The 22,908-nt window shown below is 45.6% G+C and overlaps 1 protein-coding gene across 2 annotated transcripts in view; it reads left to right on the top strand.

Moving 5' to 3' along the window:
- Positions 1 to 22,908, top strand: part of CFAP74 (cilia and flagella associated protein 74) — a 70,991-nt gene that overhangs the window by 27,483 nt on the left and 20,600 nt on the right. For both annotated transcript variants that reach the window (XM_048518467.1, XM_048518468.1), the window contains exons 17-25: positions 3,334 to 3,507; positions 4,078 to 4,252; positions 5,748 to 5,851; positions 7,247 to 7,369; positions 7,606 to 7,727; positions 12,373 to 12,501; positions 19,713 to 19,800; positions 20,901 to 21,074; positions 22,083 to 22,216. In XM_048518467.1, the coding sequence (XP_048374424.1) occupies positions 3,334 to 3,507; positions 4,078 to 4,252; positions 5,748 to 5,851; positions 7,247 to 7,369; positions 7,606 to 7,727; positions 12,373 to 12,501; positions 19,713 to 19,800; positions 20,901 to 21,074; positions 22,083 to 22,216 (1,223 nt within the window). The remainder of the gene's footprint in view (positions 1 to 3,333; positions 3,508 to 4,077; positions 4,253 to 5,747; positions 5,852 to 7,246; positions 7,370 to 7,605; positions 7,728 to 12,372; positions 12,502 to 19,712; positions 19,801 to 20,900; positions 21,075 to 22,082; positions 22,217 to 22,908) is intronic.

The raw sequence follows: 22,908 nt of genomic DNA on the forward strand, positions 1-22,908 counted from the left end.
CTTGAGTCTCCTTATAGGAGAGAAAGGTGGGGTATAAATCCAAACTGTTACTCCTCCTCCTCCTCCTCCTCCTCCTCCTCCTCCTCCTCCTCCTCCTCCTTCTTCCTAACTGCACTTTCCATGTTCTAGGGAGGACATCCAAATATTTGCCAGTGCCAAGTCTGAGAGTATGGGACTGACCCAGGGTCACCTGGCAAATTTCCATGGCAGATTTGGGATTTGAACATGGGTTTCCCAGATCCTAGTCTGACGCCTTAACCACTACACCACACTGCCCTTTTATCCAGTAAAGTTCTGAAATAGGGTGCCTTGCATTCCCAGGTAAACATGCATCTTCTGGGTTCAGGTTTATGTCAGGCTGATTTTTGCCTTTGTTCTTGGTCCCAGTGGAAATCCAGATGTGGACAAATTCAGCTGGGATTAATCTAGCTCCCCAGTAAACTCTAGACCAGGGGTGTCCAACTCTGGCCTTCCAGATGTTCATGGACTACAATTTCCACTGGCCATTGCCCATGTTGGCTGGGGCTGATGGGAATCATAGTCCATGAACATCTGGAGGGCCAGAGTTGGACTCTCCTGCTCTAGAGCTCACTCCTGACTGGTGATCTTTGGACTTTCTTCTGGGGGTCTTGCCTCCCCATAGTTCCAGTGTGTGGGGGTCCTCATATGGTCCTAGGTGCATGTCTTGGGTGGGTCATAAAACACATCTTGAAAGAACTGGGTCATATACTGGCTCCGAGACCACGGTATGGCCTCTAGGATACAGAATGGTTTTCTTTCAATTAAGTCCTCACCATTATATCAGTTATTTCTTTTAAAGACTATCAGACACCAGCCCTACAAAAAGGCACGTAGGTGGTTCCATTTAAAAGTGCACTTGATTGTAACGCTTGAAGACAGTGCATTCAGAGAATTGTACCTAAAATTAGCTGTGCAATTGGAGGAAAAAATTATCTTAATTTCTTCGGCAGTTGACAATAAAAGTTTATGAACCGTTTTTTGCTTATCCATGGTTACCAGCCTTTGGAGAGTTTTTCAAAGCAGATATTCAGAGAAGGAGCTATAGTGCATTCATGTGTTAAGCTACTAGCTGCACTGTTCCGTCAAAGACAATAACTGCATGACAGTATTTACTTGGACAGGAGGCCAGGACAGTATCTCCATGAAACAGCAGGGTAGCATCATCTGGAGATTTGGGTACATGCTTACAACAGATCTTGAATTGAGTCCTGGAAGCAGTTTTGGGATGGGCAAGAGCCAACCAAGTTAATCATGACAAGATGGGGTTGCTACTGGTGGCTGGAAGGACTGACCCAGGATATGAGGTGTCTCCTGTTCTGGATAGGGTTGCGCTCCCCGGAAAAGAGCAGGTTCACTGCCCAAGGATGTTCCTGGCCCTGACTCTCTTGTTAGATAAGCAGGTGGCTGTGGCGTCTGGGATGACTTCCACTGGCTTTGGCTGATGAATCAGCTGGGGCCTTTCCTTAGTAGGAAAGCTCCTGCCATAGAGGTACATCCCCTGATAACAGCACGATGGATTACTGCAACGTGCTGCATGTGGGGCTGCCCCTGAAGAGTGTCTTGAAACTATAGTTGGTACCAAATGCTGCAACAAGAATGCTGTCTGGAGGGAGTTGCAGGGATCATATCTCCCCAGGCTCCAGTGGGGAATCAAAACCCGGTTCTCCAGATTGGAATCCACCTGCTCTTCACCACTACACCACACTGACTCTCGGCTTCACCCTGGCAAGTATTGGGGTGGGAGACCTCCAAGGAGTACCAGGGGCAAGTAATGGCAAACCACTTGCCTTGAAAACCCCACTGGCGATTGCCATAAGTCAGATGTGACTTGACAGACAAAAGAAAGGCTTCTTCACTGGTCTGTGTAACAAAATCTGTTTGCCTGTATTCCTTGCCGCTAATGTATTTTACTTCTGACCCACTGAAAAGCCTTTTCCTGTCCCCCACCCCAAAGGATGAGTTATTCCACTAAATGTTCTGGTTCCACCATCCCATTATATTAGCATAAGCAGCCTACAGAGCGGATGGGACTACCGGGGAGATTTCTATTTGAGAGCCGCCTTTGGTTTGCTGAGGCTTCCTTTCCATACCAAAGACGTTCCTTAAAATAATTTTTGTCCCTTTACTGTCAAACAAACCGTGACACATTCTCACCGTTTGGCACAAATTGCTTCTTGCTGGCTTTCCATCGCGCTGAATATCGTCAAGTTTAGAAATGTGCCCCCTGACTTGGCAGCAAATTGCCGGGAAATGAATTGCTTAATAAATCAGGAACTTGGATCTCCTATTTGTCACTAAGTGTCAAAGTCAGCGGTACAACAAACATTTCCCAATATCAAAATAGATAAATTCATAAACATAGGTGATGACCCAGTCTTGCAAAGTGCTGCCCCAATGCAGAGATCGAGTGTTGGTGACTTGGGAAGCCGGAAACTGACTTTGTTTCTGAAAGTCAGTAATTCAATAAATTATATCATTTTGGATGTACCATCAAAAGTGCTATATCATAACATTCCATGCTCAAGACAGGTGGATCCAGACTTCCCTTAGCATCACCTTTGCGTTGCCTGGATTGAGGGCAAATGTAATCCAGAGCAAGCTCAATAAATCCTTTCACCATGCCTGCTAGGAATCTAGTTCAAGACTTGCCCACCACAGCGGCTTTGGGGGGTGGGGGGAGCAGGTTGGGCTGCACCTGTCCTTCTGTCATTCCTAGGAGCAGTTGACTCTATATGAAAAACCAGGTTTGATTCCCCACTCCTCCACATGAGCAGTGGGCTTTAATCTGGAAAACTAGGTTCAATTCTCAGCTGCTCCACATAAACAAGTCACAGTTCTCTCACAACTCTCTCAGCCCCACCTGCCTCACAAAGTGTCTGTAGTGGGGAGAGGAAGGAAAAAGTGTAAGCAACTTTGAGACTCACAGGAGAGGAAAACAGGATATAAATCCAAATTCTTCAGGATAAATAAAAGCTCCTCCCCCTGCCCTTGATGCTTCCCATCCCATATTTTGCCCCATATTTCCCCCCGTATTTTGCAATGAAAATATAAAACCCACCTTGGCTAGAATGGCTATTGTAAACCTGCTTTCTTTTGTTCTCCCACACACCCACATTTAGAACCATTCACACATGAACAGATGTGGTATCAGAGGGGTTCCGTGTATTCTGTGGGTGTGTCACTCTGTCTCATTGTCTTCTGAAGTGACAGTAAGGAGTGTGAAACCTTGCGCTTGTAACGGTAGATGTTCATTTAACTGGCAGTTGGTGCCTATCTAGGACAGTGATAATTATGGTTTTTTCCTTCTTACAGCTGGCACTCGATAAGGAGCTCATTGACTTCGGCACTCATGTGGTGGGAGAGACAATTTCACGGACCATCACCTTGACGAACTCTGGAGCCTTGGCAACACGATTCCAACTCCGCAGATCAGCTGGCTCAGAGTCTGTGCACACGGGGATATCGCCCCCTTCCTTTGAGATACCGGTTAGTCCAAGGGCATCTATATTAGCTAGACTCAAGGGCACAGATTGGCAGATTTTAAAATAGCCTTTGATAATCAGTGTGTACAGGCGTACCGATAATGGCGACACGGGGTGACCCATCTCGCCAGGCGCAAAAAAAGGCAACATGGTTCTTTTTAAAACATCCATAAGATATTTTATTGTGCTGTGCAGAGGAGGAGGAGGAGGAGAGTTGGATTTATATCCCCCCTTTCTCTCCTATAGGAGACTCAAAGGGGCTTACAAACTCCTTTCCCTTCCCCCCCTCACAACAAACATCCTGTGAAGTAGGTGGGGCTGAAAGAGCTCCAAAGAACTGTGACTAGCCCAAGGTCACCCAGCTGGCATGTGTTGGGAGTGCCCAGGCTAATCACAATTCCCCAGATAAGCCTTCACAGCTCAGGCAGCAGAGCGTGGAATCAAACCCAGTTCCTCCAGATTAGAGTACACCTGCTCTTAACCACTGCACCACTACTGTCTGAAATTATTTCTGAAATAATTAATTGAAATAATTGAACTTTGGCTGTTGTTTTTTAACGTGTTTCAAAATTAGGTGAATGCACATTTGGCTGAAAAAACTTCCACTGGGAAACGTGTCAGCACTGGTATAGCTGGGTCTGATTCTGAGAAAGGGGTCATTTCTTTTATCCATTCTGAGGAAGTCGTACAGAATATCAGCCTCCCTGAAAGATCCAGAATAGATGTCTGCTCAACCATCAGCCGTTTCGGTAAGGTTCTGCTTAAGAAAGAGAAAGTGAATGCAAATTTTATTAATCCTGGGCCATTTATGCATTTGTGGTCTCCTCCTCAGTAAGCCTTGATTCCCTTCAGGGAAATCTCCCTGTAATGCACAGATTTTTCCCTCCCCCTCAATCACTGTACCTCAAAGGACCGAAGTTCTGCAGCTTTGAAGTCCTGGGGAAGCTCAATAACCTAACCAAACTTCCAGCCCTCTCAGCCGGTGTTTTCCTCTCCCTGTCTTTAGAATTCTGCAGCACTATATTCCACAAACCGCATTCACTAAAAATCAACAAAAATTGTGAAATACCGACCTTGCCTCAGAAAGAAATCCCCCCCCCCAAAATCGCTCTGGATTTTCATCTGGAAATTACAGAATTGTTCTTAATCTTCTCTCATCATCTCTACACCCACCTTTCAAAAGAAAAAAAAAGCCACATGACAAGTTTATTTATATAACCTGTAATTTTTGGAACAAAGTGACATGAAGGCAGCTTTCTTTCAAGATTTTTTTTGGGGGTGGGGGGGGGGAAACAAAGCCATTCTATTTGGTAATACAAGAATACAAGAAGAAGAAGAAACATAAATGCTTTCCCACCGTTTCCATCAAATACAATCTGTGATACAGTTACCATTTTGCAGTATTTTTAAAGGAAGGCAAAACAAAATCAGTGGATTTTGAATTTCAGAGTTTCTATAAACTCACTATGTGGCTTCCTAAAACCACCTTCTGTTAGCCTCCACCCTTGTGTCTCCAATATGAAAAGGGGCAGGGAAGTAATAACATTGACTTACCTTAAGAGTTGTTGTGAAGTTTTCAAGTTAATGTACAGGAGCACTCAAAGCGCTCAATAAATGCCAAATTATTATTTTCTTATTAGTAATGTTCAAACCAGCCCTGAAGCTCATAGGCTTGGCTTTTAAAAGGCCAGTGAAGGGTCACACTTTGTAAAGTGGCAAAGTGGTTCAATTGCAAATAACTTGCTAGGCGGAACTTAAGAAAGGGACAGCCTCTCTCTCTGCCGCCCTTCTGCTCACAGTCTGCAGCATGAGGTTAATGTTCCCTCCCGCTCAGGCTCGTGAGAATTGCTCAGATGATGTTTATGAATTTGCTGTGAACGTTCAAACTGCTGTATAAATGCTAAATAAATAGTATGGGAAGCAATCCACTATCACGTTCATAAGTTCCACTTCCTTTGGCACTGAGAGTGGAGTTAACATTTGGCTATATCAAATGTCTAAAGCTCGCTTTGAGCAAACTGAAATGAAACAGCAGAGCATGGATTGCTCTGATATCGCCAAGAGACTCCAACCCTGGCATCAGGTTCCTCTGTGGAACCCCGCTGATGAAGAACGTGCCTTGAACACTTTTGCACAGGTCAGCCGTGGGTTATGTTGACCTTATACAGACCAGAGAAGAAGTCCTCAGCACGCTGCACGTTACTGGTCCACGGTAATACCGATCCTTGTTTGTCTCCCTTCTAGAAAGAATCAGTGACATGTGGAGTGAAGTGGAAGTAACTGAAGACAATACACTGTTGACTCCAGTCACGAGCCATGTGGAACTAGCTGAAATTACATTGGGCAAGGTATTAAATGGATGGATGGGGGGCGGGGAGTAGCAAAGCTGTGAATTTTTGCGAACTTCTCAGTGTGTGAGGCGGGCAGCAGTCATTCTGACAAACGGTGAAAAGTTTCCGTTCCTTCCCTTGTCTTCACTGTATGTGCACATGTGAATGCATGTGGGCCTTGCGTGGTTGTGAATATGTCCCGCTGTATGGGTATGTTGATTCGCACCGGTTGTGTATGCCACAGTGTCTCCTCAGTAGATTATTCAGTACCAGGTATGCTACAGTCAACTGTCACTCACCTTTGTTGAAAAGCATCGCAACTAAGGTGACGCAAAGCTTCATCCGACAGTTGGATCCACGAGGGCCATTTCACACAAGCAGCAGCCTCACCTGTTGTTGTTTTTCAAATGAAACCTGTTATATGTGAATTGGCATTCAGTGCCCCAGATATTTTCCTTTACACTTTTTGGATCCCTGTCATTTCAGGAAAAAAAATTATAATTTTATTTATAGGCCCTCCTTTCCCATAATGAGCTCAGGGAGACTTACAATGATAGATTTATAATTAAAAGAAATCAATTCCAATCAATACTTCTTGATCTGGCCTTGAGGGATTTAGGCTACACTAGCGGGCCCGGCCACGCGTTGCTGTGGTTGAGTCTGGTGAAGTGGAAAAGAAAGAAAAGGGGAAGCGAACGGTTCGAACATGTGTCATTGCACAATGCTTGCAAGGGAGGGGAGGGGCAAGGGGCCCCTCACTCCCCTCCCTCTCTCCCGTTCCCTTGCATGGCAACCCGGCCGGTCCCTCCCAAAAGTTCCTCATCCTCTGCTATTAGGGTTGGAGTGGGCTTATGTCCAGATGGTAGGACCCTGTATCCCTTTCTACTCCATAAGGCAGTGGTTTTCCAGGAAGGCATGGTTGGTGCCCGGGTATCAGAGGGTGTTGTTTTGATGGCCAGCAGATGGCGCTGTTGTGGAACAGAACTGTGGTTCCAACTGTCACAGGTGTGGCATGTACACAATAACTGGCACAGTTGTGACATGTACACAACAGGAAGTGTGGAAACAGTATGGAAACCTGGCCGCACGCAAATGCGACGTTGTGTGAAAATTTCAAAGCAATCGGTCCAGTAGATTGGGAGATTACCTGTCAGCAGAAAAACGCACTGATAGATTTTTATATATATATAGATTTCCCTTTGGTCTTCATCTTCTGTAATGAATTGCTGAGATCGGGGTATATTCCTTGTCTTGTGTGGTCCTGCTTTTTTTTTTCAACTTTCTGGAGTCAGTTCTTTTTATTGTCTCCCTTCCCCAACTTACAGTACCTTCATAACAGAAGGAGACAAAGCAATAACTGGAAAAAAATGTTTTTAGAAAATGAAGGTTTTGTTTCTCTTACTTGCCATCCAGGTTACGGATGGTGATATTGGACCCTTCAGCAAAGTCAAACTTCATATTATTTTCACTCCAGCGGTTCCTGGTGATGTTAGTGCTGAGTTTGAGATAACCTTTAACAACCCAGACTGCAATCCTGTGAGTGTTTTTTCTTTCTTCCTTTTGGTCCTGGGCTCCCTTGTGTTCAAGGAGAATGGGCTTGAAAAGCCTCTTCTGTAAGGCCAGTATCAAGTAAGGGAACATGGGATTGAACACATGTGATTGAACACACATATGGGAACACATATGATTGAATTCAAATGTGTTTTCCAGTTATTATAAATATGCATACATTGTCTCCCCCTTGACTATTCTTGGCATTGCTTTGTGTTCAGTTACATTTCAGCGCTGTTGCCGTTTCTGTGGCTGTGCCGGTGTGGGTGCGCAATCCAGATGTTGACCTCAAAATCTGTATGTACGACAGGCTGTATCAGGACTGCATTGTTGTTCAGAGTAGGTGAGTGAGACTGCCACATCTCAAAAAGGATATTGACGAGATAGAAAAAGTGCAGAGAAGGGCAACGAGGATGATTGAGGGATTGGAGCACCTTCCTTATGAGGAGAGGCTGCAGTGTTTGGAACTCTTTAGTTTGGAGAGGAGACGTCTGAGGGGGGATATCATTGAAGTCTATAAAATTATGCATGGGGTAGAAAATGTTGACACAGATAAATTTTTCTCTCTTTCTCACATTGGTCGAATCCCCACTACCATCCCCACTACCATCTTAGCCAGGTTTAGAACCAGGTTTGAGGGATGACCTCCCCATTGCTTGCATGGCAGATTCCATTTCTCCCCGTTAATCCGCGTTCCAGCAGGAGCTGGTTGAAAGTTGCATAGACCCCATTAACACAGTTCAGAGCTGATCCAAGGGGAGGGATGAGGGTTGAAACCCTGACTCGTTTCCTGCCCTGGAGTGTGACATGGAATTCAGGCAACCAATCAGAGCTGCGATGCGCAATGCTCAGCCTTTCCTTTGGTTCTTCGCTTCTAGCTTTTGGCGATCGTGGCCAGCAGAAGGGGACACAAACGTGCTAAACAGTCAAACGCGGTAGCAGCTTTGAATTGTTAATGGTTTACACAGGTAACAGTGCATTAACTGGTTGCACAGTTAAACAGTTAAACGCTAAACTCTTTACACGCTGGTGTTTTTTTTTTTTATCATCACGCTCTTTACAATCGTAATGCTTTTCTCTGCAGTGGGAAAAGGTCCTTGCCCCCCATCAAGGCACGCCAGCTTAATCAGGGGAGACCGGGTGAAGCTAGCCTCACCTGGTGCAGTGGGGATTGCTAAGAGAGTTCTGCAAACGCGGAGTGTGTCTGCTGGGTGTGCCTCGCATGCCATGGTGGGGAGGGAGAAACTCCAATGAAGAGGACACAGTTTCACAATGAACAGGTTTGGATTTGCGTGCAAATTTCAAGTGGGGATTTGACCAACAGTAGAACCAGGGGGCATTCATTGAAAATGCTGGGGGGAAGAATTAGGATTAATAAAAGGAAACATTTTGAGACAGGGCTAGCCCGGGCTATCCAGGGCAGGGCAAGCATTATGTTCTCACTTGGGTAATTCTGAAATTATGACTTCGATTTCGTGTCATCCCTGCCTCAGCTCTCATCTCTTCCATTCATTGAGGCCCTTTCCGCACAGGCCAACAACCCCAGGATAAAGATGGGACAAAACCCGTTGTGGTGGGAACTTTGTATGGTTCCTGCCCCTAACGCGAGGCTGTCCCGTGTTTTCTCCCCAAAAATGGGTTATTCGAGAATCACGCTACTTGTGATTCTTTTGTTTAAGTGCATTTCCTGGTTTTTAAACAGCCCCACCTCGTGGCTGTGTAGTCTTGTGGGGCTGCAGGGACGTCTCGTGGAAGCACGAGACATCAGCATGGCTGTGGGGGCCATGCCGGCCCTCCCTCGTGGCTACAGAGGTGAGTCTCTTTTAAAAAGCCACGCCTCTGTGCGAAGGCGCCATGGCAGCCTGCATTGCCTCCGCGGGCTCCGGTCATTGCCTGCATGGAGATGTGTGAACGGGGCCAGAGGGAGAGCAGGTTCCTTTATCCTGCCTACAACCTGCTTTCCCTGTGCTTTCCCTCCCTCCCTTCCCTTGCACGCCACCCCTCCCCCTCCCTCCACCAGGTTGGGTGTGCCATGCCCAGATGCCGGGCCCCCTCCCTCCCTTCCCTTGCATGCCACCCCTCCCTCCCCTCCCTCCGCCAGGGTTGGTGGGCCATGTCCAGATGCCGGGCCCCCTCCATCCCTTCCCTTGCATGCCACCCCTCCCCCTCCCTTCGCCAGGGTGGGTGGGCCATGTCCAGATGCCGGGACCCCTCCCTCCCTTCCCTTGCATGCTAAGGCACACTCTCAGGGTGACCCTCAACTCCTCCTTTGTTGATATCAAGACAGTAAGAATTCATGTACTTCGCAGGGTTGTTTTGACAACTCCCAGAAGTGTCCTGAATACTTTGAGGTTCTACAGTATTATTCTTATAATTGTCATCCCTATTCCTGATACATAATTGGATTCTTAACCTTCACTGTTTCTACTTTTAAGATGGATTCACATGAGTGATTTAATGCTCTTCGCAGACTATTTGCACACCTGGTTTCTAGGTAGTTGTCCAGTTTTAAAGGCGTGTAGTTAATTGATTGTCTGGATCTTTTTTCATAGTCTATTTAGCTGAGTAACCAAATTTGCATGCCACAGAAAGCTCGATAGAGATGCATTCTTGGGGAGATGTAAGATACTGCAAGATAAAAAATAGAGTTTAATAAAAGGTCCCTGAAGGCTAACAGAGATCAAAATGTCACACAAACAACCAAAATAAGTGCAAAATAATCCTTGCGGAGGAGATCCTCGGCTGGCACTAAATCTAAGCACACCGGTGAGCTGCCGAATTGATTCCTGTCTTCCCCTCGGATGTCCTGATAGGTAGCATTTGGAAGATGGAGGGAGGGCTTCCCAGCTGCATGAAGCCTTGACTACAGGGTGCTTGGCTGCTTCCCGTCTTCCCTCTGATATAGATGGCAGCTGGACGCTTGATCTCCAGATACATCTACTAGGATTATAACATAACCCTCACCAAGGGTGGGCATGACTTTAAAACATTGCCTCTGAGCAGTGAACATCTGCCCTGTTGCAAGGCCTGGGCATTTCAATCTTCACTTTTGAGAGAGACGTGTGTCGTCTCCCATGGCCAGCAGCTGCCGGCTCCCGCTCTCTTTCAATCCACACATTCCGCTGGCGAGGCCGAGCGTTCCTATTTTTGTCCGCCTTTTCTTTCCTGCTGTTTTAAAGATCCTATTTAAATGCAAACAAATAGGATTGATTTTTATTTATTTCCTGTCCTCCTCCCTTTACTATTTCTGTCGGAAGGCATATATTCTGAACTCCTTACTAGAATTAGATACCGCTGAGATTCTTCACAGTTGGAAGGAAATGAGTAAAGCCGTTATCGCAGAAATTCAGCTTACAAATGTGACAAGCGTCAGGTTATGTAAGAGATTTTCCTGGGTCTAGATAACCCCCCCGCTCCCAGAGGCGAGATTAAAAGTACAGAGGCAGGGTAATTTTTCTATCGGATCAGCTGGATTCATCCTTCCAATGTAAATCTCAGGTTTTTGAGGTGTTCCTTTTTGGAAAGCTGTCAAATCGCATTGTCCAGAACTTGACCTGTGCCTTTAGTTTTAACAAGATGCCAATGCCTTTTCGGTTTTCTTTGTCGGCTGCCAACTGTGCCAGACAAGCTGCTCAGGTTGAATCCTTTCACAACTTCAGAATACTTTCCCAGATGTTTTGTTGTCTAAGAATTGGGTCTAACATTTCTGGAACTGAAATTTCTGAAGCCAATGCCAAAGCCAGAGCAAGATGAAAAGACAAAAGGGAAACCCAATCGCAAAAACATTAAGAAAACCCATTGCCTTTGCAGAATCAAAGAGTTGGAAGAAACCTCAAGGGCTATCAAGTCCAACCCCCTGCCATGCAGGAACACACAATCAAAGCACTCCTGACAGATGGCCATCCAGCCTCTCTTTAAAAACCTCCAATGAAGGAGACTCCACCACAATCGGAGGTAGTGCATTCCACTGTCTAGCAGCCCTTTCTGTCAGGAAGTTTTTCCTGATGTTTAGGTGGAATCTCTTTTCCTTCACCTTGAACCCATTACTCCTGGTCCTAGTCTCTGGAGCAGCAGAAAACAAGCTTGCTCCCTCACCAACATAACATCCCTTCAGATATCTTAACATGGCTATCATGTCACCTCTGAACCTTCTCTTCACCAAACTAAACATCCCCAGCTCCCTAAGTCTCTCCTCGTAGGGCATGGATTCATAGAAGTGTGAAAGCAGTTGTGTATCAGTCAGAGGGCAATGGGGTAGGGGAATGGAGGAGGGAATTTGACCTCCATGACCACCCAAAGCATGTAGGATCTGAAAGGAGAGATATTGGGATAAGCATCTTACAGGATGTACATGCCAACCCTGATTTCGGTGCCCACTACAACCCAGGATGCTATATCAGTTTCTTCAGATTATGAACCTTTGAAGCTATAAGTGTCTTGGCAGGAGGACTGGTTGGGATTGGAGGAATACTGCTCCTTCTGATCCTAATTACGGACAACTGTTCAAGCTGTGAGGGGGTCAGAGCCCTTAGTGGCTTATTGTATTTTAGAATGGGATTTGTATCAAAATTAGGATTGCGTGGGCCATGCTGTGAGCATTATCCAGTTTCTCCAACTCCCACACAGCATGGGAAGAGACAGCATTGTACTGCTGCGATTCAGGAACAGAGGAGCAAATTCCTGCTCTCCTCTCCTTCAATTTCAGTACTCAAAGCAATTGCAATATAGTGAAATTCAGAGCGACATTTCTCATCTAGACCCGCAGTTCAGTCATGTCATTGTGTTGTGCTATGGAACCCTCTGATTCCTTATGGTTCCCCCCTTGCAAAATTAATAATTGTAATCTCCCAGTCCTTAGTCCCCTCTGCTGCCACACTGCATTGCTCCATTTCTAATCTACCAGGGGAAAGGTAAGCAAAGAATCAAATCAAGTCTATCAGCAGAGTTGGCCAGCCAAAAGACTATTCAGGTCTTCCTGTCCTCCACAGAGCTACATCCGCCCTGCGCTTGAAGTTTGACGTCTGCAATGAATTGGCCAACCACATGGAACTGCTTCCAAAGACAGGCTACATTCAAGCCCATTCATCCTTCAGTGTGCAGCTGAAGTTCCTGCCAAAGTATGTTCCAAACCATTTCTCCATTCCATGGGTAGACCTAGTAGTGCCATTCTGGGACCAGCGAAGGCAGCCTCCCACCAAGGCCTGGCCCAACCAAGTCACATTTATGTCATATCCGGCCCTCACAACAAATGGGTTTGATACCTCTGTTCTAGAGCAACATTTGGTTATTGGTACTTTCTCCTGCATTGTGCCATGGCTTTCTCTAACAGCTCAATCTGCTCTATATGGGAAGAGGAAGCTCTGTGTGGGGTGGGGAATGTCACTTGGTCTATATTGCTATGTCCAGATGAGCCTGCAAAGGAGGGAAATGACCTGGATTCCCTGAGCACAGGGCAATCAGGGAGGGGGGAGTATTAATTATGTTGGCAGGAAAACATGTGTAAACACAACATAGACATGAAGTGGAGCATGAGTGGTGACCTGTCCTACATTGGTGGTGAAATATGCCATCAAGTCACAACCCACGTCTGGTGAATCTGAAGGCAAGAGACATTCAGAGGTAGTCTGCCGTTGCCTGCCTTGATGTGGCCACCCTGGGCTTCTTTGGTAGCCTCCTTCCCAAGTACTAACCAGGGCAGACCCTGGTTAGTTTCTGAGATCTGATGAAATTGCGTAGCCTGGGTCATCCAAAACAGGGCTTATCCTACATGAAATGGTCTATTCAAATGTTCCTCTGGTTACCATGAAAGGCTCGTGGCTCTTCTCCCTCTCAATTCTCATTCCTCTTGGCATATGGATGAGTTACCAAGTGCCCAGAAAGGAAATGGATTTGGATCACATCTCTTCCACCGATGCCTTCCCTGTGGTGTCTGCTGAAGCATGAAAAGTCTTCCCACAATCTTGCAAGCGCAGCCGAGGAGTGTTTGTCTCATTCTTTATCTCACACAAACATGCCTCCTAAATGCCATCCACAAACTACAAGGTCTACCCATGCAGGACATTTTTTAAGCCTTTGTAGGGGCACGTGGTTTGAGAGTACAGCCACGGGAAGGCAGACCAGACAAGCAGACTGAAATGTTTGTTCTAAAGACCTTGTTCATGTTTTAAAGAGGTGGACTAGAGTCTGAGGATTTATTGGGCCAGGTGAAACATCATTGGCCCCTGGAGTCACCTGACTACCCCTGAGTGCAATCCCTCCTCCTGGCTAGCATCCTTGAAGTCCCAAAATGGTACCCAGCTGCCAACAGCTCCCTCTTCTGGCAAGCTTTCAACATGGCACAGAGAGTCCCCAGCTCTGAGGGGGACGAAAAACTGCATGAGCGCAAAAGTAATTTTTATTGGAGGGGAAATATTGCTTCACGAAACCCAACTGGAATCCTGCTGGGCTTGCAGAGCTATTTGGGCACCAAAGCTTAGTGGCACAGCATTCGCTTGGCGTGAAAACCGTGTATTCGAATTCTGCCACTGCCCGGTAAAGGATCTTCAATAACAGGATTGGGAAATGTGTGAAGTCTTGAAGGAAGCAATAGTAAGATAGGTGCATCAATAGTCTGATTTTGTCAGGCAGCTTCATCTCTCAGGGGGGAGACTGAATCTGTTACTCAAGTTGCATACAGCAGTGTCTGTTCACTGCCAACTCCAGTTAAAGGGTTTTCCATGGGATGGACATTTCTTGGATGGACATTTCTCTTCCTGAAAGAGAGTTTGGATTTATATCCCACCTTTCTGTCCTGTAAGGAGACTCAAGGTGGCTTACAAGCTCCTTTCCCTTCCTCTCCCCACAACAGACACCTTGTGAGGCAGGTGGGGCTGAGACAGTTCCAAAGAACTGTGACTTGCCCAAGGTCACCAGCAAAAACACAATATCCCTGTCTGGTTCTAATACAAGATTAAAATCTCCATTTTAATGAAAATATTTAAAACATATATATCCTTAAACTTGTGCACTATACATGAGGTGGACAACAGATGAATCTGAAGCACAAACACTACTCCCCAAGGTCACCCAGCAGGAATGTAGGAGTGTGGAAACACATCTGGTTCACCAGGCAAAACTCAGGTGGAGGAGGGAGGAATCAAACCCGGTTCTCCAGCTTAGAATCCACCTGTTCTTAACCACTACACCACGCTGGCTCTCAACACCATAGAGGCCATAGACCATAGAGAGTCACTGCCAGGCGGAAGGCAACAGTGAGCCAGACAGACTCCATATAAACAGCTTTTCATATGCTGTTTGAATAAATTACCAGGGCTGTATTGCCGTATATTGCAAGCATGCCGTGGCTCCTTCCTCCGAGAATGCCTGCCCTATTGCAGAGACGGAGATTCTGTTGTTATGACAGTTCCCAGTCCCCAAACTTCAAATGTTGTGAAACACTGTTACAGTTTTGTCAAGTGGATAAAGGCGCACACAGCTTGGATTTTTTAAAAAAATGTTAATCTGCATTTGTGGATGTGTGTGCATGTGTTTTTTTTAAAAAAAAATGGGAGGAAAGCTTCAAAAAGGAGATTTGACGAGATTAAGGCAGTTCGGAGTCACGAAATAAGTCCCAGACTGGCTCACCACAAAGAGATCAGTTAAAGGGACGGGAATGGGGCATGGAAGGTTGAGAGAAGGATGCTGAGAAGAGCCAGGTGTTGAAAATGCTGAGCTGCTGGTACCTTTGTGGAAATGCTTTCCCAGCTCTGCTGTCCTTACAAGGCAGGCTGAGTTGCCATTAAATGGATGGCTCGGAAGCATTTCCCTAACAAACAAAGGCCCCTGTGTAGTCGCATCCAATGAAAAGATGGCCGTCTCATCAGGCTTTTGATAACGAGAAGATTTATTTATACAATCTATCACCCTTCTCTGAAATATCAGGCTTTTGCATAGCAATTTCACTGGTCTGGTCCAGTTCAAAGTGCCGTCATTGACGTCGAAAGACCTGAACAGCTTTGGAAAGGGATGAGTGAAGGACTGTGAGATGAGCCAGTGGTGTGACTTGCAAGCGTAAACACTTCCATATATTCAGTGAATCCTTAAGGTGGAAAGTGCCCTCAAGTCATAGTTGAGATATGGTAACCCTTTCCCCCCCCCCCCCCGGAGTTTTCAGGTGGTGTAACCTGCCTCTGCATAGCAACCCTGGACATCCTTGGCTGTCTCCCATCCAAATACCAGCCGGGGCCAACTCTACCATTCTTATACTTCTCTCAGAAATGTATGGTCTTAGAAAAAGAAACTTGAACATATGAAGCTAGTTTTAAGGGGTATCTGTGTTGCTCTGCTGTAGAATAGCTGTATTCAGGCCAGTAGCAACCTAGAGATGAACAAAATTGTCAGGGTATGAGCTTTGACTTTCAAAAGCTGATTCCTCAAAAGATGTGTTCTCTGAAGTGCTACCGAACTCAAATCTAGCAGTTGACTTTATGAAGTTGCCTCCTGTGAAGACTGTTGGTTCAGCTTGACCAGTATTGTCTATTCTAACTGTCACTAGCTCTCTCTCTCTCTCTCTCTCTCTCTCTCTCTCTCTCTCTCTCTCTCTCTCTCTCTGTGTGTGTGTGTGTGTGTGTGTGTGTGTGTGTGTGTGTGTGTGTGTGTGTGTGTGTGAGAGAGAGAGAGAGAGAGAGAGAGAGAGATATTCTTTTAACTACTAATGCTAGGGGTTTAATCTGGGATCAGACGTTCAACAAGGGACCCCATTTCTCTCATTCTTTATTACTGAGATCATGTTCCTTGGATACCCAGATTGGCCTTCATGGTATAATGGTTAAGCGTGGTGTAGTGGTTAAGAGCAGGTGGATTCTAATCAGGAGAACTGGGTTTGATTCTCCACTCCTCCATCTAAGTGGCAGAGGCTTATCTGATGAACCAGATGTTTCCGCCCTCCTACATTCCTGCTGAGTGACCTTGGGCCAGTCACAGTTCTTTGGAACATTCTCAGCTCCACCTACCTCACAAAGTGTCTGTTGTGGGGAGAGGAGGGGAAAGGAGCTTGTAAGCCACCTTGAGTCTCATTACAGGAGAGAAGGATGGGGTATAAATCCAAACTCTTCTTCTTCTTTTCGTTCGCCAGTTGAAGATTCTTCACTTATGACCTGTGGCTGATTTGAAAACCACACTACTTCAACATTTTTTTTGTCGTTCCAACTGTATTATGCATCCCATTGAGGAGGGGGTGGGAACTGCGTGACCTCCTGCATTCCAAGCAGATGACTGAGAGCAGAAGACTGGCAGATGAAACGTGGTCTCCATGGAGACATGGTGGTGGGGGAATGCCACCCCATGCTTTAGGTGCTCACAGATTATAAATAGGGAGAGAACTCTAAAAATGATACTGTGCATGGACTCATTTGGCTCCAACTCTCTATCTGGGCTTGTGCTGGCAAGAGGCTCTGGCATGCCTAAACCTACACCTCCCTTCTGCATGGCAGGTAACCAGGCTGACAGGGATGGCCTTCAACTTCTCCCGCACCCTCTTGTCTTTCTCTAGCTGCATGGCATTGCCGTCCCATTGATACTGACTCAGAGGAGCTGGTAATTAATTAACGTCAATGTCAAAAGGAACAGATTGCTCAAGATGGGTCTCTCATCTGTGCTCCCGGCTGCAGCTGGGCCCGAGGAAGCTTCCATACTGATTACAAAGCAACTTTCGAAAGCCCTATTTATAGCCATCAGTGTTTTGCTGGGGAGAGAGCAACATATCGGCTAATACTGTCTTAAAATGCTGGTAAATACAACATAGCCCCTTAATCAGCTCCTTTCATAATGCAAGCTGAAAACACTTATGGGGCATTAATGAGAATTACAGGCATAGAAATAGCAGGCAGGGCCCGTCAGTGTTCAGTTTTTGTAATTCCTGCTTGGGATTGGCACTGAAAAAATACAACCTTGCACAAAACGAATCCGGATTTGGACATTTTTTGCGTGGGCAAAATCTACCGGAGTGATTTTAACTGTGCCTTTTATATTTGTTGATGTTACAGGTTAGGCGGCAGTGGACAATGACGTCTGAAACCTGTTAATGGTTTTAAGACTGCTCCAGAGATTCTCCTCGTCCAAATTTTCTCCCCACATTTTTTTCTCCCCAATTGAAATTTTTATTAGTAGAACAATTTTACATCACAAAGTCCACATTTTCGAGTTATTGCTAAAATAGAACTAGTGCATTAGGAGAAGAGGAAGAAGGGGAGGGGGAGTTTGGATTTATACCCCTGCTTTCTCTCCTGTAAGGAGACTCAAGACTCAAGGTGGCTTACAAGCTCCCTTCACCGCCTCTCCCCACAACAGACACCTTGTGAGGCAGGTGGGGCTGAGAGAGTTCCGAAGAACTGTGACTAGCCCAAGGTCACCCAGCAGGAATGTAGGAGTGCGGAAACACCTCTGGTTCACCAGATAAGCCTCCGCCACTCAGGTGGAGGAATGGGGAATCAAACCCTGTTGTTTGAAAGTCCCTGTTGTTTTGCTTTGTGTTTCTTGCTTCTGAATCCACAGCGCACGTGCAGTTTGCTGCATATTTGAATTCCTTCAGTTTAAATATACAAATGATCTATCACACTCTCCCCCATTTTCCATCCACCCCTGCCTTTTGGCAAGGTGGCAACCTGGGGACCAGATGGTCGGCGCATGGCTGCCGTGAGAAGTTACTGTGGCTTTTCAGATACTGTTCCCTTGGTTGAGTCATTTGGAGCAATTGGCTCTGCAGGTACCTTTCCACAATGCACCTGCTCTCAGCTCCCATCATGCTGAGGCGTAGGTCGATTGAGGGCGGGCCTCCGTGGGCATGGATGGCCCAGCCTCCCATAAAATGGTCAGACTTTCTTTTGATCTCTTCCAACTCTTGTCAGTCATTTCAACAGGATATGATTTCATGGTGCGTTTAATCCACAGGCTCCTCCACAGTTGGAAATGCTGGTGATTTATAATTATAGAACAAAAGCAGTATATTCTGAGTTTTCTCATAAGCAGGACCTAACTGTTACCCAAAATGGTGAGAGTCTGTCCCTTTTAGAGTGGTGAATTAGTGAGGGCAGACTCTTGGCTTCGCGAAAGGTCAAGCAAGCTCTGGATATTTATTGTCTTTGTATACAGAAGTCAGCTTTTGCAAGAAATCCGCAGGCAAGTGAGGTAAAGTTTAACACTTTTATCAAAGCAGCAGACCACACACACACAGTTTTAGGATATAAGCAGTATTAAAGGGGATAGGAATTGGGGGAATTCTTAGTGGTAACACTGTACCAGATCCCGAAGTGGCTTTGGGTCTGTGAAGCAGAGTTCAGCGACCTGCACTGGGTTCCAAAGAAGTGGGGTAGAAAGCAGGTGCTAGGCAACAGCAAGCTCAGAAATACTGGGTGCTGGGAGAGGGGCTATTTTATAGGGGGGAAAATGGGCCCTATGGTGATGCTATTAGAGCCTTAATCTTCCTGGGGCAAAGGAGAGTCTTGCCTTTCCAGGGAAAGACAAGAGAGACATAAAATTTAAGTATTGAGATATTCGTCTAATGGGTTGAGCACTTGGTTTAAGTGGCTGATCTTGGAGTGTCCAAAAGGGGGAAGATATCTGATTAAATTACAGCTGTTAAACAATGAAAATGTAAATAAAGCATTCTTTAGAGAGAAATTAGTCAAAGGAAAAAGTCTGGACAAATTGTTTAGCAAGTCTTTTGTAGGGTGGCTAGTCCAGGGCTGGAGATGGGAATGCTTTCCAAGACAGAGGCATTAGGGTTTTTTTCTTAATCCCTTTAGGAAGAGTGTGAAACAGGTATTTTGCAAGGCAGATATGGGCAAGGGCAAGTCCAGACAAGATTTTACTGTCCTTGTGGGTACACTAGCCAATGCAGAGAACAGGCTCCGCATTTTGGCAAGGCAATACTAGTCACCTCAAGGGTTGACAGGATGGGTAGCAACACAGCTGTCTTAAAAACAGGGTTCTCCCAACCCACTGTGGTTCAGTCTGGTAATGTAACTGACTGCAAGCTGAAATCTGAGATGTTTAAAGGAGATTTGAATAATTAGGGAACACAGGGAGTCTTCTTTTGGGGTCCCGATGTTCTGTTTTGAACAGGGTACTGAGACAACATGTTTTCCAAATAATAGCCCTCTCTCTTTCCAGGACAATCCCTCTAAACAAGATAACTTTGTTTTGCATTCCTGTAATTCTCGTGTAGTTTAAACCCTCAAGGATTTTATTAGCTCCTTCAGAAATAAAGAGCTTAAAGACATCCTTAACATTGGATCCCTTTGATTTTGTCGTCTTAGGTGTCTAATGAATATGCATTACTTTCCTGTTTCAGGAAATCTCTTCCAGAAGATGCGGGAAAGTACTTTGACAAACAAACCAGAGTCTTGGAAGTCCCAATGACAATAGTTGTTTCAGATCAGGTCGGTGGTATTCAACTGCTCATCATGCTCACAAAAGTCTCTTATGCTGAGCCGGCCAGTTTGTTCTCTGGGCTCCTTCCTAAAACCGCTACCTAAAATCCTTCAGCCAGAGATGCTCATGATTAAACTGAGACTTTTTGCATGCAGGGCATGAATTAATTTGATTTGTTTATAAGCCACCTTTCTGCCATTGCGTTCAAGGTAGTTTACAACTCAAAGCGATGTTTCCAAAGTGATTTAACAGAAAAGAAAAAGAGGACAGAAAGAGAAGAGGGGAAATAAGCACATTTAGGTACTACTTCCTAGGTCATTTATTGCTGGTGGCCTGCTCATTAGTCACCTGGGAGGCAGTTCCCCACCTGCTGATCTGATGAGCAGGGCTGCACCCTTCTGAGCTGGGAATGACAGCTAGGCCTCACTTGCTAGGAGGACCAGCAGAGAAACACTGGCCCTCAGCAGCTTTTTGTCAGCACCAGCGGGAGTGAACTGGTGACCACCTCAACCTTGGAAAAGGTCAAGTCCCTTCTTGACACAAGGCCATTTTCCAAGGCAACAGGAGTTGAGTGAGCCAGGCTAGGCTCATAAGATTTCCCTGAGGGTTGTGGACTCATAGAGGACTGTGGATATATGTTTCCACAGTCCTCTCATCCCCTTGCCAATGAGCATTGGAGCATGCTGGCTGCTTGCCAAGAATGTGCAAAAAACTCTGTTACAATTTCTCACTTTCAGTACCTGCAAGCTCTGCCCCAGGACCAGGGTTTTTTCCTCCCTCCCTCTGGCCCTTCCTCCCTCTTTACGGTGCCTCTCCCCTGCCCTGGTCTCCAGATAAGCACAGTTGTGGGGAGTGGGACTTTCCACCTGCAGTCAGTCAAAACTGCAAAGCCACAATGTGGGAAGGAGCACTGTATATAGCAGCAAAAAGCAGGGAGTACGTAACAGGCTGGAGGGGAATGCCAAGTGAAAATCAAGGGCAATAAAGGGACAAGGAGTACCTGCTCATCCCAAATTCCAGAAAATAGGGACACTCTCAGGGCTTTGAGGAGAGGACCCACCGATGTCGGCCAGGGTTCTCACCCTGGGAATCTCTGTTTTTGTTTCAGAGGAAGCCAGTTCAATTCACCGTCCATGCGGTTGTCACCACCTCAGACCTGGAGATCGATCCAGCAGAAGTAGATTTTGGATACTGCTCTATCTACGAAGCAGTGCAGACCACAATCACACTCAAAAACAAATCTATTCTATCTCAGGAGTTTGGCTTTGTAGGACTCCCAGAGGTATGCAGTTGTTTCTTGGATAATAATTGTATTTATTATTTATGTAAAGAGACTGAATGATTGGGGTTTGCGTTCCCAGCAAAGCACACATGGTCCTTGAGAAGTCGCTGTCGAGAAGAGAATGAATTGCAATTGGCTTATGGGCATACGTGTGCAAAAGAGAGAACTGATCCCTCTGTAGTTCAGGTGGCAGGAAAAGGGGAAGACCCAACATGAGATGGATTGGCTCTATAAAGGCCATCGGTTTTCAAGGCCTGAGCAAGGCTGTTGATGATAGAACGTTTTGGAGGACATTGATTCAAAGGGTTGACATGAGTCAGGCGTGATTTAATGGCACTTAACACACGGAGAAATATGGTTGCTTCCTATCATTTGTTCGAGTCTGATGTCAAAGACTTCACTGTTCTTCCAGTCCAGCCTATTTAATGGAGTCAGGGGAAGTCACTCCAGAAAGTAGAAGTCCTGAGACTTGATTTGTAACTTCACATATACATGAAGACTTGTGGGTTCCTTGTTCTTGTTCCAATAGATTATGGCTATTTCTTGAATCATAGAATCATAGAGTTGGAAGAGACCCCACAGGTCATCAAGTCCAACCCCCTGCAATGCAGGAACACACAATCAAAGCACTCCTGGACAAGTGGCCATCCAACTTCAGTTTAAAAACCTCCAAAGAAGGAGACTCCACCACACCCTGAGGCAGTGAATTCCACTGTCGAACACTGCAAATTTACATTAACACACCATGCCCAGGAAAAGTTGTGCTCTGCAAACTATACATTTGGCAGATGGAGCACAAACATGCTTGATTTCTCAGAGGCTGCATCATATATTATGCATTTTTTCCTATTTTGTGTAATTTGTTTAGTGGGGGGTGTTTAGCCCTGGACCTGAGCATCCGTACACAATAGGACAAAGTGAACAAAGTGTTCTGGATTTCATATATCCAGTCCCCGTGTGACGTATCCCTTAACTCATTCATTTTCTTTTTTGCCTATCCTTAAAAAGTTTGTAGAAATTCAGCCCAATGATGGATTTGGAACTCTTCTCCCCCTTGAAAGTTTGAGCCTGGACATCATCTTCAAAGCCAACAAAGCAAAGGAATACAGCTTTGAGCTGACCTGCAAGACTGAGATCAATAGGTTGGTGCAGGAGTGCATGTAAATGGGGATTCTCAAGCACAATGGTATGGCGCGGAAGGAAGGTAGACTTCTCTCAAACCTGTGTTTATGCTTCCCAGGTCAGTAGCTGGACTGCCTTCTCAGGATAAGAGTTTTCTGGAGAAGCATTTTGAATGGGAAGGCATACTAAACTCCTCTACAGCCTGTTCCTATTAGGGGTAAAACCGAATCACCCCCAACCCCAAAAAAAAAAAGCTATATTGAGCCCTTTCTTTTGGGTGTCCCTTTACTGAAAAAAAACCCTAGAGTTAGAGTTTCGGGACAGAGCCAAAGTGCAATCTTGATCATATTTCAGCTTTTTTTTGGCTGGAGCTCAAGCTCCACCTCCCCACCCCTGCCACCATGGACTCCGTGGAAATGGTGGGGGGTAGGGGAAGAATATTTTTTTTTACTGAGTAAATTTTGGGTTTGGATTTTTAAAATCTGAAATATTCGAGTAAAAAGGCGAACAAAGCTGACTTTACTGAAAAATTCCCGGCTTTTAAAATCCGAACCCAAAATATACAGAATTTTTTTTTAATGAGCTCACCCCTAGTTGCTATTTAATTTAATGTATTTTAATTTATTTTAGATCCTTCTTTGCTGTCATTCCATCCCAAAAATGGATTTGTGGGGTATTCTATGAACACCATTTTAAGCATCACAGGAAACCA

Source organism: Sphaerodactylus townsendi, linkage group LG16, assembly GCF_021028975.2.
Source record: "Sphaerodactylus townsendi isolate TG3544 linkage group LG16, MPM_Stown_v2.3, whole genome shotgun sequence".
Lineage (NCBI taxonomy): Eukaryota > Metazoa > Chordata > Lepidosauria > Squamata > Sphaerodactylidae > Sphaerodactylus > Sphaerodactylus townsendi.